The sequence below is a fragment of the Leptinotarsa decemlineata genome, unplaced genomic scaffold (assembly GCF_025532065.1).
Source record: "Leptinotarsa decemlineata unplaced genomic scaffold, Ldec_3_MD MMD2_P_RNA_scaffold_1, whole genome shotgun sequence".
Lineage (NCBI taxonomy): Eukaryota > Metazoa > Arthropoda > Insecta > Coleoptera > Chrysomelidae > Leptinotarsa > Leptinotarsa decemlineata.
The window spans coordinates 355,999-371,477 of NW_027412523.1; the positions used below are offsets into that span (position 1 = coordinate 355,999).

Below are 15,479 nucleotides of genomic sequence, written 5' to 3' on the forward strand. Positions count from 1 at the left end.
AGGCCCAAGACTCTTCAGCTTCAAGTTCCGTGTTTAAATTGAAGAAAATTGTGATTTATATTTCGTTTCATGAAGTGTATTAATTGACAATATTATAAGGATTGTATTCTGTAGGGGTGCGACAGCTGGTTAACGAAAAAACAGATTTTAAACAGAACAGATGAGAAAAAGTGTTTTTGATGTAGACTGCATTGACCCTATTGATTTTGGGCTATGTCCGAGACTCTTATTTGAAACTATTTGTAGGTCATTATATAATCCTACATGAGTACATGTACATTCATGTGTAACGACATTTTTTTCATTTCCAACATGATGATCACAAACTTAAGGTTCAACATCTGGTTTGAAGTGAAGCACATCGGGGTGTACAAACAACTTTAATATATAAAGTATCCTTCATTCTATATATACAATTATGGTTTACGCCAAAAACAGCGTTTCAGATATATTCAGATACAAAAACTCTTTGCAAATCCGGAACACTGCTAACACACTTATCGTTACTTTTTCGGAGCACTTCCTCTCTGAAATATATGTTATTACTATTCGCGTCTTCGATGAAAACAGTACTTGTGTTAGAGTCCGGTAAGTACTCAACGGATTTAATTTTCGGTCGAAAATTGTTGAAATGGCGGGAAGAATCTGTTATTTTCGGGCTTGCCATGATATTCTTCTCGTTGCTACTGCTCTTGTACCTATCTTCCAAGGTCATGAACGAATTCGACCTCTTCAAATTGTTGTCGAGATTTTTATGTTCAACCTCGATGAATGCCTGGAAGTTCTCTAGAGACCTAGAAATAATAAGACACTCAGATTAAAATACATCTAGTTACGAGAAGTTAGTTCAACCAACCCCTGGTTGTTGGTGGATGGTAATTGCCTGACGAAAAATGAGCTGACAGGAAACTTTTCGAAGAAAAATTACAACACTTCTTTCATGCTACCGGTTTGGCATCCCGAAGAGACTGTTCCGACTTCCAATATACTTGAGAGGCATATACAAATACTGGCATCACCATCTGAATGACGAATGGTAATATATTTACTTAAGAAAGAACAATAATCTTCAAATCAATCATTGGCTCAAAATCTGATGAGTTATTGGAACCGAGAAAAGATGAATCAACCCGATTTACCAACGAAATGTGATGCACTGCCATAAAAGCTAATATCCTAAATCGTTTATAATTGCTTCTTCAGCAAAGAGGTTGGGAACCTTTCACTTTGGGGGTGTCTTACGCAACAGATTAATTCTGGATTCCAAAGTTCTTTGTATGATTCATGACCATCAGAAGCAGGACTTAGATAAGATTTTAGACACTTTCCAACAATTACTTGTGCATTTATTACTTCTTGTGAGCCTTTGAGTCTATGACTGTGATGATAAGTACTTCTAAATGACTTTCTTGATCATCGAGAAGCCCGATTTATGAGAAAATCTGTTGCCTTTCGATTTTTCCGGGTGAATTAGTTACGAATTCAGGTCTACCAAAAAAAAGGGTGAATGCTATGATGATTTCAGATATTGAATGCAAGGTTCCTGAGAAGATTCCGCTGTTGCACCATGCTGCTAGATACAGGTGCGACGAGAACCATTCTTGGGCCAATCTTTGCCAAAACACCGGCAAGAATTGAACCGCCAAGTTGGAAGCTACGCATCGCAACAGGGGAGCCAGCCACTGTACTTCGAGAACTACCAATTGAGTTGGTGTTGGGCAGCACTAAATTGAACCATCGTGCATTGGTGACGGACATCGAGGACGATGAGATTATTGGAATCGACATAATGAATTCCAGAGGGGTCGTGCTGAATTTTCATGACGGCGTCCTACGTGTCGGCGGAGAAGAGCTGGTGCTTCATGGAAGAAGCGAAGAGATGATCAGGGTCCTGCTGGCTGAAGACGTGTGCGTACCTGAGAGGGCTGAAATCATCCTGGAGGCTCTCTTGGACGAAAGTACGAGCAGCGGAAAGGTCGTAATGTTCGAACCCAAGATAAGCTGATGAGAAAATTGGACGACGAATCGCACTTGGGAAGACCCTGTTGCGTGTTGATGAAGTTGTGCCGATCAGGGTCATGAATGTCAACTACTTTCCCGTGACCTTGGAGAAAGGAACAATGCTGGGGCACTGTTCGTTCATTTCTTCTGTGATACGGAGTGTGCGCAGTTCGGTTAGCCAAGCCAACAACTTGCCTAAAGAGTTGGAGAAGTTGATTAACATTTCTTCCAAGGACATACCACCAACTCATCGATACAAATTGTGGGAGTTAGTTAAGAAGTACCAGGAAATTTTCGATATTGGAGAAGGAAAAGGCGGCAAAACGAATGTGGTTCAGCACAGAATCGACACTGGGAATGACCGACCAATCCAACAATCAGCTAGAAGACTCCATTTTGCCAAAAAAGAAGAGGCAGACAAGATAGTCAACGATATGGGAAAAGAAGGAGTCATCGAACCTTCTGACAGCCCTTGGTCTTCTCCAGTCGTATTAGTGATGAAGAAGGACGGTTCGACAAGGTTCTGCTTAGATTATCGCCAACTAAATCACGTGACAAAGAAAGACAGCTACCCTTTCCCACTAATTGACGACAACCTAGACACGCTAGCCGGCTCCACAGTTTTCTCGACTTTGGATTTGAAGAGTCGATATTGCCAAGTTGAACTGGCCCCAGAAGATCGGGAAAAGACAGCTTTCACCATCGGGTCAGGATTGTGGCAGTTATTAAGCAGATTGTTGTTCTCAATTCATTGTAGTACCAGCTTTCATATCTCGGATAAGGAAAACATGATGCCAATACGTTTTGAATAAATCTTGGATTCTTTTCTTGGCTGCGATATGGGTCTAATTTTGTCAAAGAGTTGTTACCTCATCCAGTGTCGGTTCAAGACAACTTGAAACTTATTATGAACTTTCTAGAGTACAATAAATTTCTATCACATTGGTGGAGCTCCATGAAGGAATATATGAAGGTGGATGGGTATTCTATCATGATGGTGACTAAGCATGTCCTTCCTCAAAAGTTTTTCCAAGAAGAAAGATTATTTATTTTCCAGGTTCCTTTCGAGTTTCTGGTTGTTGTGGCTGATCTCGCGAGTTTTCTTTGATGGGTTAATAATATACTCATTAGTCATGCTGGCGTATCACACTGCTCCGTTTGTTTTGAACTGATCTTAGCGAGGCAAAGAAAAGCAATCATCTGAATGTGCGAAGGTCATAGAATGAGAAATAAGTTATTTCATTCCATAACAGCTCATGATGATTCATTAGGCACATATTGAAAGTTTTCTTGAATACTGCTTTACTGGTAGAACTCTGTTCCCAACACATTCCTTTCATTGGCGATCCTTGAGATATTTTTTCAAATCGTCCCTCAAAAATGATACTCAAAACAGAGTGTGATCAAACTTACGTTCTTGATAGGTAGTCTCACAGAACGGTTGTGTATACAAGTCATTTTTTGTTAGATTAAATTTGTAGAACCTTGAGATAATTTTTCAGATACAAACAGGCAAGCGGATCTTTCTTTCCATCCTTCCTCCATCAGCTCGTCCCTCAAAATTGATACTAAATGAAGAACTTGCTCAAACTTACATTCTTGATATTCAATTCTACAGAATGGCTGTAGAGAGTTAAAAGAACGCTAAAGGTAGCACTGTTGCTAGTCTACGGAAAGACATAGCGGTCATGATATACTGGCTCTACACATCAGTAATGTTTTCGTACCACATGACACTGAAATACACGTTCGACAGAAACTTCGCGGTTAAATTCCTGAACCGTGAAGAGTGGAGAATGAACAGTCATCCTTAGAACGTGCTTGACAGAAACATCTGGTATACAGATCATTCGAAAACCAAACATAGAACGGGAGCTGGAATTTAGTCTGCGGAGAAAAATCTTAATTCCAGTTATCCATTCGATCATCTTCTTGAGGAAGATCAAACTGATTTGTTTGATTTCCTCTTAAAGATGATCACTTAGTGATCGAAACACGTGTCGAGGTGTTAAAATAACAGTTTGGTGTTGGGAAAAAACTCCAGTAATATTAGATATTGGATGCCAGGATATTCAGGCATCGCAGATAACAAAAGAGCTGACGAGTGTGCCAGACACGGATCATCAACTCCATATATAGCCCCTGAACCAGCTGCGGGGGTACCAGAGTCTTTGGAACGAAACAACATTGGAAAGTAGATCTATAAGAAACATACCTTCATAAAGGGACCGGCCGAAAAAAGAAAAGAAGAACTGCTTCAACAAAGCAGGGATCCGCTCAAAATGATTACAGGGTGACGTACTGGACTTTGTCCATTGAGAGGAAACCTGAACAAAATAGCGATATACAATGGTGACCTAAACTGCAGGTAACGCAACAAAGGGACTGAGAAAAATTATGTCCAGAACAATATGACGTACATGCAGCAAGGGACCTATATAAACTAGAACAGAGGAAATATATTTGTTTTGTTCGCTTTTACCAATACAATACCTTACCTTTTCGAATTAGACCTCGTTATCCGAAAGTTTCTGTCCAATTCAGTTTGCGAGCTCATCCTAGGTGGAGGTACAGGCTTGAACGATGTCATCACCGGCCTGTTGTTCACGTTGTGAATAACGAAAAACTCGTTGCTGTTGTCGGCCGAGTTGCAGGTATCGATTCGAGGAATATCGCCAGACCGCTGCTGGTTGTTCTGGTAAAACTCAAAGTCGCAGTTGGCTTCTGTGGTGATGGAACAGCAACTCTGAAGGCTCATGGAGTCGAGTCGATCGTTGTTGTTGTTGGTGTCGTTGATATCGGTCAGGTAATCGTCGTCGGAGCTTGAGTATTCGTTACGAGTGTTTACTTCAACTCTTGTGAAGGTTTTATTGGACTGTTGATGCTGTGGGGTTAGCCTGTTTGATTCAGAAGTCTTCTGTCGGCTGAGGTGGATGATGTTGCCTGTGGATTTGAAAATATGATAGTAGGGTGAAGCTAGAAAAGGAAGGCCGTAGAGGAGAGATGGCCATCTCAGTTTCAAGAGGGATTCGATAGATTGACGTTACTGCTTGGCTAGTTCGGTTCGCGGCTTGAGCACGGTCCTTCGTCAGCAGATGATTTCAAAGATAAATTTTGTTGAAGAAGAGCAGTATTTTGTATTTAATGAACAGTATGGGTATGAAGCTTTATTCAAACCTATAAGGTGACGGTGAAATTTTTTTGCAGAGCTGATAAGGTCATTTCTCCTTGACAATTCAAGGATAAACAAACTTACCCAACTCCCTCACTTGCAGTTCATTCAAACTGTCCTCGCTCCGACTCAGCCTCATCTTGTTCAGTCTTAGCAAATTCCTCGAACTCTTCATGACCAGATTGTTTCCAGAATTCAAACCCAAATCTGAATTCCTGCAAAACAATTGCCTATTCTGCAACTCCGGAATGAAATTCAACGATTCCTGACTGTGAGCCATCCTCATTTCCGGCGTGGATCTTTTGGTCAGCATCAGGTTGTGGCTGTGCTGCAGGAGATTCAGTTGTTTGTTGATGTACTGCGGGCTTAGATGGTGAAGGTTGGAGTGGCTGGGACATAAGTCAGCTTCGCAGTTGCTGCATGACGGAAATTTACCGGAGGGATCATTATAGTCTTGGCGGGCCAGATGAGGAGACAGGAAGGCGACGGTGGGGGACTGTTTGTCGGTTTGTTTAGTACCTAGAAGAAGAGTTATTAAAGCTAGGAGGTTTGTTGATCAAGTTTTTGAATATTCTAACATAGTCAGTGTTAAACGCATGTTTCAATGTAGTAATGATAATATATTTATTCACTAAAACAAATGACAGAGTTAATTATATAATACATAATAATTTAAACAGGTAGGTAAATGATTTTGATGATATTTTTGTACATAATTTACAGCATTATATCATGACATGAAATATAAATGTGCCCCATTTCATGTGGGTGTTATTATTGTCGGTGATTGATAGATGTCAAATATCCGGAAAATTGGTTTTGATGATTGAAAACGAAAGACATTTTGTAGTATCGAAATTAATCGTGAGTAATTTGGAGTCGAACCATTGTTTTATCTTGAGAAAATATTTCTCGACTCTAACAAACAATTGTTGCCAATTTTCACCATAATAGAAGATTGCGTGTCATCCACGGAGCTGATTATGTGGCCTTCTGTATCAACATTGCATGAATTATTTAGGTATATGTTGAATAAAATAGGGCCCAGTATTGTACCTTATGGGACTCCAAATTCCACTGTTTCAAAGTCACTGTAGTTGTGATGTAGTTGACAATGTTTTTTGACGAATGACAATTTATTCATGAAATTTTGAGATTTTCATGACCATTTTCGATAAAATGATCATTAAAATAATTTACCTTCGTTCGGTTTAATCAGATTCGACATTGAATAATTATTAAAAATGGAATCAGTTTTCAAATGAAAAAAATTATCTGAATAAAAAATTTACGATTACGCTAACGAAAAATATTACCTTTGTTGTCTCTATTTCTTCTGTAATTGTGTATCACAGGCAATCTTCCATCGATGCTAGTATAAAGTGAACCATTGGTTATTGGAAATCTATGTTCGACCGCTTGAAATACTCTATTTCTGTCAGAATCCGTAGTATCCAAACTTTGTGGCTGGCTTGATGTACCAAAGGGTCTGAATTTACCATCCAGACCAACTTGAAACAAAAATATGAAAATATTTTCTTTCCTTTTAGCTATTATAAATTGCATTAGACGACAACATAAACGAAAAATATGTTTTGTCACTTCTCTGATGATGAACAAAAATTTACGATAATAATTGATTTCAGTTGATGACTACGTGTCATATTTTAGAAAAAAGTTCACACGAACGTATGTCCTTACTAGCTTTGTTTCCGAGTAACAGGGTGTAAAATTTGTTTTACTAACAATATTGTTCTTTTATCAATAACTCAAGAGTCTTTAAGCCGATTTCAAAAAACTAAGTGTGTTTGTTGGCAGAAAACAAGCGGCTTCGTTCCATGAAATTAGATTACGGATAGTAATTCCAGTGGCGTCACAAACGGTTGCTTAATTGATATTTATAGTAAACATCATTGTTCGTCACTACTTTTCTTCAAGTTTAATATTTTCATCGGATTGAACGAATGATGGAATAAAAACGTATTTGAAGACAAGCTTTTACACGAATGCACCAAACTGAAAAAATAATTTCTTTAATTGTTTGATCTAGGTTATTCTGTTACATATTCAAAATCTTTCTGTTTAAGATCACCTATTTTGTATCCACGGCAAGCCTTTTACTCACAGAGAATCCTAGATAAAACAATGAAAGAAATTAGTTTTTGTTTTTTAGTACATTTGTATAAAAGATTCTTTTTCAAGGGCTTATTAGTTAGGAAAGGGATCAAAATTCTTCTTAGATGAACAATTTTGTTTTTGCCATCGTTTCGGACTTTATTAAATTCATCATCAGGTTCTATGATAAATAATTTCATAAGGAAGCAGTATACATGCCAATACATATTGCAAATCAATATAGTTTTTCACTAGTTCGGACATTGTCTAATATATAAAATGATTTGTAATCCCTGAAACAACTAAAAAAGAAGAATAAGAATGAAATACAAGTAAAAACAAAACAATTGAACAAAAAAATAAAAATACAGAGATACAAAATGAAATTAAAGATAAAAATGAAAAGTTGAGAGATTTCAAGCCAAGTTAGTTCACGACGTTTCGATAGTTAGTATCCACAATCGTCTTCAGGTGATGACTGGACTGATTCCTCCGAGAGATGACTATTTATGGGTCGTCCGAGTACTTTCACTTATCCCCGCTTTCCATTTTATCCGCTTCACTGGTTCAGTGGGAGATGACCGTTTGGCGGAAGTTGGCAATTCGTTGTGGATTTCCTTCTCCATTATGAAAGTGATGGAAGGTCTCACGATTTTGATGTGTTTCAGGAAGGCGGCTAGTTCATTATTTCCATGGTTCCATATTATGAAGGTGTCGTCAACATATCTCAACCAGACTCGAGGTTTCTTGTGGGCTTCTTCAATGGCCAGAGTTTCAAACCACTCCATATATATATGTTGGCTATGTCTGGTGAAAGTGGCGATCCCATTGGCAGTCCCTCATCTTGTGTAAAGAATTCGTCCTTCAGTTGGAAATAACAGTTTCGTACACAGCATCCTAGTAATTCCATAATTACTTCTATAGGTAGATTCGTTCTCTCTTTCAGCTGAGATCTTACAAAGAGAGGAAAATTGGTTTAGGAGAAAATTCAAGTAAGCCGCATACATGTTGCCCAACAACATATTTAGCCAAGCCAGCGTAGAAATATGCAACATATGGAAACCCATCATCAACCGAAAAATGGCCAACTCCCGCCAAACAGTCATCTCCCACTGAACCAGTGAAGCGGAAAAAATGGAAAGCGGGGATAAGTGAAAGTAGTCATCTCTCGGAGGAATCAGTCCAGTCATCACCCGAAGGATACTAACAATCGAAACGTCGTGAACTTACTTGGCTTGAAATCTCTTGACTTTCTTTAGTTTCATTTTGTATAATTTTTTGTTAAATTGTTTTATTTTTACTTATATTTTATTTCATTATTATTTCATTTCAGGTTTTTTTGCTTAATATAATTGTTATTTATAGCTATTTATTTTTAATTCTTCTTTTTTAGTTGTTTCAAGGATTTCAAATCATTTTATATATTAAACAATGGAAGTCCAATCTAGATAAATTTATTATGAAACATTGTCAATCACCTTCAAACAAATATAGTTTTTACTAATCCCATATTTTGTAAAGAAAGAAAAAAATAGGTGGAGTTACCAAACATTACTTTATCCATGTTAAAAAAACGTATTGGTCACTAAACCTCGCGAAGTTGATAAAAGCTTCTCCAAGTAAAAATTGAATATGTATTGAAATAAGGGCTACAAATTATTTACTTTTCATTTAATCCTCTGTCAAACCCAGCAAGGTAGAAATAACTTCTGACATTATTATCGAAATGACATTAATTTGTACATTAACTAGCTGTTCGAATACGTCTTTTATCTATATAATTATGAAAGCGAAGGAGCGAATGAAAAAGACAAGTATCAAGGTATCACAATATTAAAAGTTTTATAAAAAATAGAATAAATAAGAAAAAAACAGTTACTTTTATTATAGAACAAAGTATTGAAAAAAAATAAATAAAAAAAATTTGTTATTAACAATTTTTTTTCAATAAACAATTAAAAAAAGAATGAAAAACAGTTTTTTCAATACCTCAAAGAACAATAGAATTTATGATTAAAAAAAACAGTTCCTTAATTTCAATATTCAGTTGCAAAAAACGATTGTTAATTAACAAACGCATTTTTTGGCAACAAAGAAATTTTTTTAAGAAACCATTTTTATTCTAAAAATCATGATTTTTTTCAATTAACATAATGCAAAAAAAAATTTTCGAATTGCTTATAAACAATGTATTTGTTAATAATAAATTTATTAACAATAGCTGTAAAAATAAAAAAATATTATCAATTAGTTTTTAGCAATGAGACATTGGATCAATAAAAAATAAATTGTAATGTATTTTTTATAAAATTATAATTTTCAATTGTTAATAAAAAAATAGAAAATGACAATTTTTTTATTTCGGCAACGAAATTGAGGATAACTTATCCTATTAAGGATAACTTCACCGAAGGAAAAAAATGCCAGGGTTTTAGTTTAATAATTATAGGGATTTTTATATTAACTTTCAAATCAGAAAAAGTTATTAATTAACAAATGTATAATTACCGTTGAAATTGTGATAAAAATTTTTTGACTGCGGATTATTGTTTATTGATGTATCCCAACATTACATGAATTTTTTCATTCCTTAATATTTACATTTAATATGTTTAAATAATTTTTTTTGTTTCTATGTCAGAGTGACGAAAGGGGCACGGAAGCCAGACTACCCGCTTTTGGCTCTATTTTCAGGGCTCTGTGAAAATTATAAATAATCGAGATACAGTTTCGGGAGTCGGGACATTTTTTACGCAAATTCATTGATCTTTTCAAATCTTTCTTCAAATTTCCAAAATTTTGAAAATTTTCCGATATATTAAGAAAAAACTAAAGCCCCATTTTTTTTCACTTGATTGTTTATAACTTTTGTTAAACTTTCTAGGCAAAAATACGAATCGAATGACACTTTGGTCGTAATTTCAGGACAGGGCTGAAAAATGTCACAAAAAAAAACTAAATCGAGTACATGTGAACCAGACTATTTCAAATAATATCAATCTCAGCGGAAACAGTAGCGCACAATGATTTTTACAATAAATATAAATTAAGTAACGCTCTGCGGCGCCACTCGAACTAAAATTCCAAATGTAATTCCATGAAAATAAGCCTCTTATTACTTATAACAAAAACACGCAGTTTATTCAAAATCGGCGAAATTAATTGTGAATTATTAATAAAAGAAGCAAATCAGGACACACTTTTTTTCATAGAATAAGTCAAATCATAACCATCTGAAATTATCCCTGTATAGAAAAAACTATTGAGAAAGTATCGTTAATATCAAAATAAAATTGTCAAAATATGGAAATGATACCGTTTCTGATTAGTTTATAGGTATTCCGAGTGATTTGTCTCTATTAGTCAAATCATCATTTATTGTTTCAAACTATACAGGGGGTACTAGAAAAATATTCCATCACGAATGAAGTGATGTGGTTTTATCCTGTCTTACCATGTGGTAGTTTTTCTTCGACACTATTCCCCGAACATCTGTATACACTGGAAACCCATTTGCAAAATCTAGAGTCAACTATTCCCAAGCCTATAGGAATCAAGAGGTCTTGTATCAGTCCTAACCATAAAGCTATACCAGACACAGGCCACGGGTGAATCAGGTAGGGGTAGATGCAGAGAACCTGAAAAACGGTTTATCATTTAGATACATAGATAGATTTATTGACTACTTGACAAATCTATATGATACATTTTTTTGTAGTAGGTCGAGGGAGGTGCATAAGATTATTTTCCATGATGAAATTGAATGATTTGAATATTACTGGAGTTTTTTCAAACTTGGTTTGATCTGCCTCTTGAAGATGATCACATAGTGATCGAAACACGCGTCGAGGTGTTAAAATGACGGTTTGGTGTCGGAAAAACCTCCAGTAATATTCATTACTACACCAAAGGTTCCAAACAGTGCACCACAAGAAATAATTTGAATTTATACAACACATAAGAGACTAATCACTCAGTTCCGATTTAATTTCGATTCTGGTAGCTATGATAGTTCGTACTGTAACCTCTGGCGTGAAATTAATCTATTGAAAAACACTTTCCCAATACCAGAACAAAAATTACGGTCTCTCGATCATAATGATAATGATGATCTCCTAAGGACGTTCACTTGGTTAGCGAAACGCGCGTTGAGAGACCGTCATTTTTGTTCTGGTGTTGGAGAAGTGTTTTCAATTAATTCTGGTAGCTATGCTATGATGAGAGGTTCCTCCATTCTGCTTGCTTCTTTCACAAAGTTTTAAAATACCAAAACCCTTTCTATTTGTACAATAAGATAACATTTCGCTCTAATGTACATACTAACGACAAAACAGTTTGTTTACTCCTCTAATGTTTCACACAAAATTTTGCAGAAGATCACAATCTTATCACATTGTCAAATGTATGAATAAAATTACCACCAGAATTGAAAGAACTCTTGTTATCGACTTTCCGGACGCGTATCATTATATTTCTCGATAGATAGTAAGTTCTAATTTTATTTATGAGTTTTATTGTTAATTTTTTTCTGAAAATAAAAAAAATCTACCTCTTCATCTCCAGTACGATCTGTGAATTATTAATTCAGCATTAACTATGTTGAAAAAATCTTCCTTGACTAGTCTTTACCTCTAATTTGATATGAGATTTATTAATTTAGTGATAGCAATGTTTATATTCCTTGTAACGTAAGTTCATTTATCAATAATAAATTTTGTTTGTGTTTGTTCTGACTTGACATTTAGTGGTCTGTATCGGATTAGGTGAAAGAACATATTTAGTTTATATATATGAATAAAACTGAAAATTAGAAGACTTTCATTATTATCATTATTTTTTCACCGATGTTTGCACTGGCCAGGTCCTATCCTTTGAAGCCCCGATGTATTCGGGAGGGCGCGCCAGCATTATCAACCAACGACCATGAGTGATCATTGGGTCCGAGAATCATGTGCCCCGAGCAAGCGCAGTGAGCCAAGAATGACAGCCTTCTGCATATATGTCCGGCTAAGATTTCTGCTTCAGTGCGGCAAGCTGGAATGATTTCGAGATTCAAAAGTAGAGAGGACATCATTCCACCAAGTACTCCAAAAATCATTATTATTATCATAATTTTCATTATTATGTGAGATCTCAAAAATAAAGTAATATGATTAGCACCCTTCTTGATAAGCTATTTTTTTGGCGTACCAACTGTATAAAACTGTACAACTGTACATACAAAACTGTAGCGTCTACCTATCTTGAGTATTAGTAGTTTATGAATGCTAACGCTAAAAATATCGGGTAAAATTCTCGTGGAAAATAAGAATAAAGGAAAGTAAAGAGTTGCTTATTCAGAGAATGTGAATAAATCGCTGGCAATCCCGGTGGTTCTAACTTTTCATAATTCATATTATTTGACCTTACGAGAATAAGCAACATCTCCGCTCATGAATTTTTTTTACTAAATTTTCTGACTTCCTCATTCAATTCTATCATTTGCTACTTTCAGATTCCACATCTGAGCATCTTCTAGAAAAACATTCAATGCATGATTCTATAAATTCTATAAGTATTTTCAACAATATACAGTGATAAAATTTTCGTTCATTCAACCAATTCGTACACAGAACTTCAGTCATCCAACTTTCATTAGTCAAGGTATTTCTAGATGAAAACCAACACCAAAATTGGCTTTGTTCTGGAGAATTTTTTTTCAATGTCAAATCAATCATAACTCGAAAACATAAGCTATGAATATAATAGATTGTATTCATGAAGTTGTTAATTTATATGCTACCCACATACTGTTTCAATTTTCGACTCGTTTATTATTCTAATTATAATTCTATTGAGTTATATAATTCATGTCCAGGAATTTGGTGCACATTTAGGTAAGAGTAGGCTGTTAACATGAGAAAATGTATAAAATGTCGATGACATCAACCCAATACATAGTAGCAATGCACCCTACAAGTAGTTAAGTTGACAATTAATTACTCGGAGTGGGGAAAATATCTTCCCAGTTATGTAGAAAATGGGAAGAGCAATTTGAAAAATGTCAATGATGTCAATGCTTTCTTCAAAATTTAAGATATGGAGATCGAAACTTTCATTTGTTGTTGATAGAAAACGCTAGTCTGTTTCATTGTCTTGTTCTGGGACAGAATCTGTGTCAAATACGAGTACATTGCTCACTATGCAATGCACGTGGAAATATACGTGGGAGAGGCACCGGAAAAATCACATAGCAAGTGAAATTGAAAATATACCAGTACAGGGAAACATAGACTATATAATTTGTATAGTCTATTTTCTCAAGCAGCGAAATAATAAATCATTTTCAGGTACCTGTTCAAAGACATATTTTGAGTCGGTTAAAAAGTGAAAAATGTAGTACCTATTCATTCAAAACATTCAATGTTGTTGTATGATATGATAAAAAAAATATCAGAAGATTTTTCACAGCTGTATGTATATAGGTGATTATTACAACGATATGAATATTGATAATAGTCAGAATAGGGTTTCGGAACTGTTGATTCCGGTATTGCCGTTGAGAATCGTTGTGGTGATCGATAATGCACCATATTATAACTAACAAATCGAGGAAATGCCAACGACATCGACTAAAAAAGCCTATATGCAATCGTGGTATCCGAGAGGAATATTCTATTTCGAAGAAACATGCTGAAACATGTCCTCATGAACAACTAAAAGTCAAAACTCAAGTGGTATGAAATAACTGAGCTCTTTCTAACAGCACATCACAACGTTTTACGATTACCGTCATATCACCCGGATTTGAATACAATTGAGTTAGTTCAGGCCAGACTGAAAGATTATGTGGCAAATACAACTGTTACTTTCAATTTCAACGATGTCACGCAATATTGCGATGATTTTTTTGAACAGTTTTCTTCCGAACAATGGAAATATCTTTGGATGATCTGATTATCGATTTATATGATTGGAATAGGAATATGGAGATGACGTTTCAGAGGAAAACCAGGTATCCACAGTAGATGATAAATTGTAGCTAAGCGGTTCGACGTGGATGCTTTGTTCACTCACTCGAATTGACAATTGACAATTGTTGGTCGGTGGTTCAAGCCCTAGTCTGAATGATCGATTTTCATTTGCTATTGTCCAACTCGTGTTGGGAATCACACGTTAAAAGGCAAGACTTCGTTAATCCTTAGCTCGCACAACTTTCGACTTCTGAGGGTTGTTGTTCGTAGGGGTGCGAATTGTATTTATGTATATGGTGGTATGTTATTATTATTGCCATAAATGTTTTGTAGATTATCTATCTGATACGTTTGATAGTCATTTCTGGTAACTATGCATTCAAATAATATCTATCAAATATCGGTTGTAAGTTTATCCTAATTCCATTGTCTCTAATGAGAATGTAAGTATCTATCATTTGCAATTAGGTACATATCACTCATTATCTTTCAATTATTTTCTACCTGTACGAAAGGAAGAGTTGGTGTTACTCTTCCCTATTGGTATATGAGTAGTTGTCAACTCTTGCCGAATTAATTTAAGCCAAAATTCTTCTCCCCATTGTACTTATCCTGATTAAGTTGGTATTGGACAGCTGCCATCTTTCTTTATCATTCTCGCATCTCAGAGGCAGAGCTAGATTTGCCAAGCTGTAATAATTTATCGGACCAATTGATATAATTATCATCAGTGCAGAGAACACTAAATTCTGATTTCCTGGAAAATTTCATATCGTATTCATATCGTATAGTATTTTTCAGTATATTTTTTCCGCTAAACAACGAAAAAAAAGTTTTTCCGCTAGGATGCCTCCTGTGAGGATTGAACTCACGACCCCTGGTTTACAAGACCAGTGCTCTGCCACTGAGCTAAAGAGGCTACATGTTTTACAAATCTGTTGTGTTGTATATAACGTAATTATATGCAGGTCAGAACTTTACCATTGTAAGTTTGTAACATATTATTGTTTCTTGAAAATTTCTGTTTTTAATTGAATTCATACTTCAAACTGGGAGAAAAAACACATTGGTATTTTAGAAAAAATGTAAGGTAAGGTAACCTCTGCAAGAAAAAGTAACGCAAGAGGTAACCAGTCGAATTTGTTTTCTTAATGAGTTATTCCAGACTTATCAGAAAACAACATACTATTATTAATATTGATATATAAATAACAAAAATAAAATTACCACACTTTTTA

The 15,479-nt window shown here is 35.4% G+C and overlaps 1 protein-coding gene and 1 non-coding gene across 2 annotated transcripts in view; both read right to left on the minus strand.

Annotated features, from left to right (window-relative positions):
* Window positions 1-364: 364 nt before the first annotated feature.
* The window catches only part of LOC111504133 (uncharacterized), a 76,040-nt gene continuing 60,925 nt past the window's right edge, over window positions 365-15,479 (minus strand). Inside the window, exons 3-7 of the mRNA XM_023158628.2 lie at window positions 10,743-10,926; window positions 6,490-6,684; window positions 5,258-5,692; window positions 4,500-4,944; window positions 365-794 (exon numbers count right to left, since the gene is read on the minus strand). Of these exons, the coding sequence (XP_023014396.2) occupies window positions 443-794; window positions 4,500-4,944; window positions 5,258-5,692; window positions 6,490-6,684; window positions 10,743-10,926 (1,611 nt within the window). The 3' untranslated portion in view covers window positions 365-442. The remainder of the gene's footprint in view (window positions 795-4,499; window positions 4,945-5,257; window positions 5,693-6,489; window positions 6,685-10,742; window positions 10,927-15,479) is intronic.
* Window positions 15,089-15,160, minus strand: TRNAT-UGU (transfer RNA threonine (anticodon UGU)). The gene has a single exon. It is a non-coding gene; the product is annotated as a tRNA-Thr (tRNA).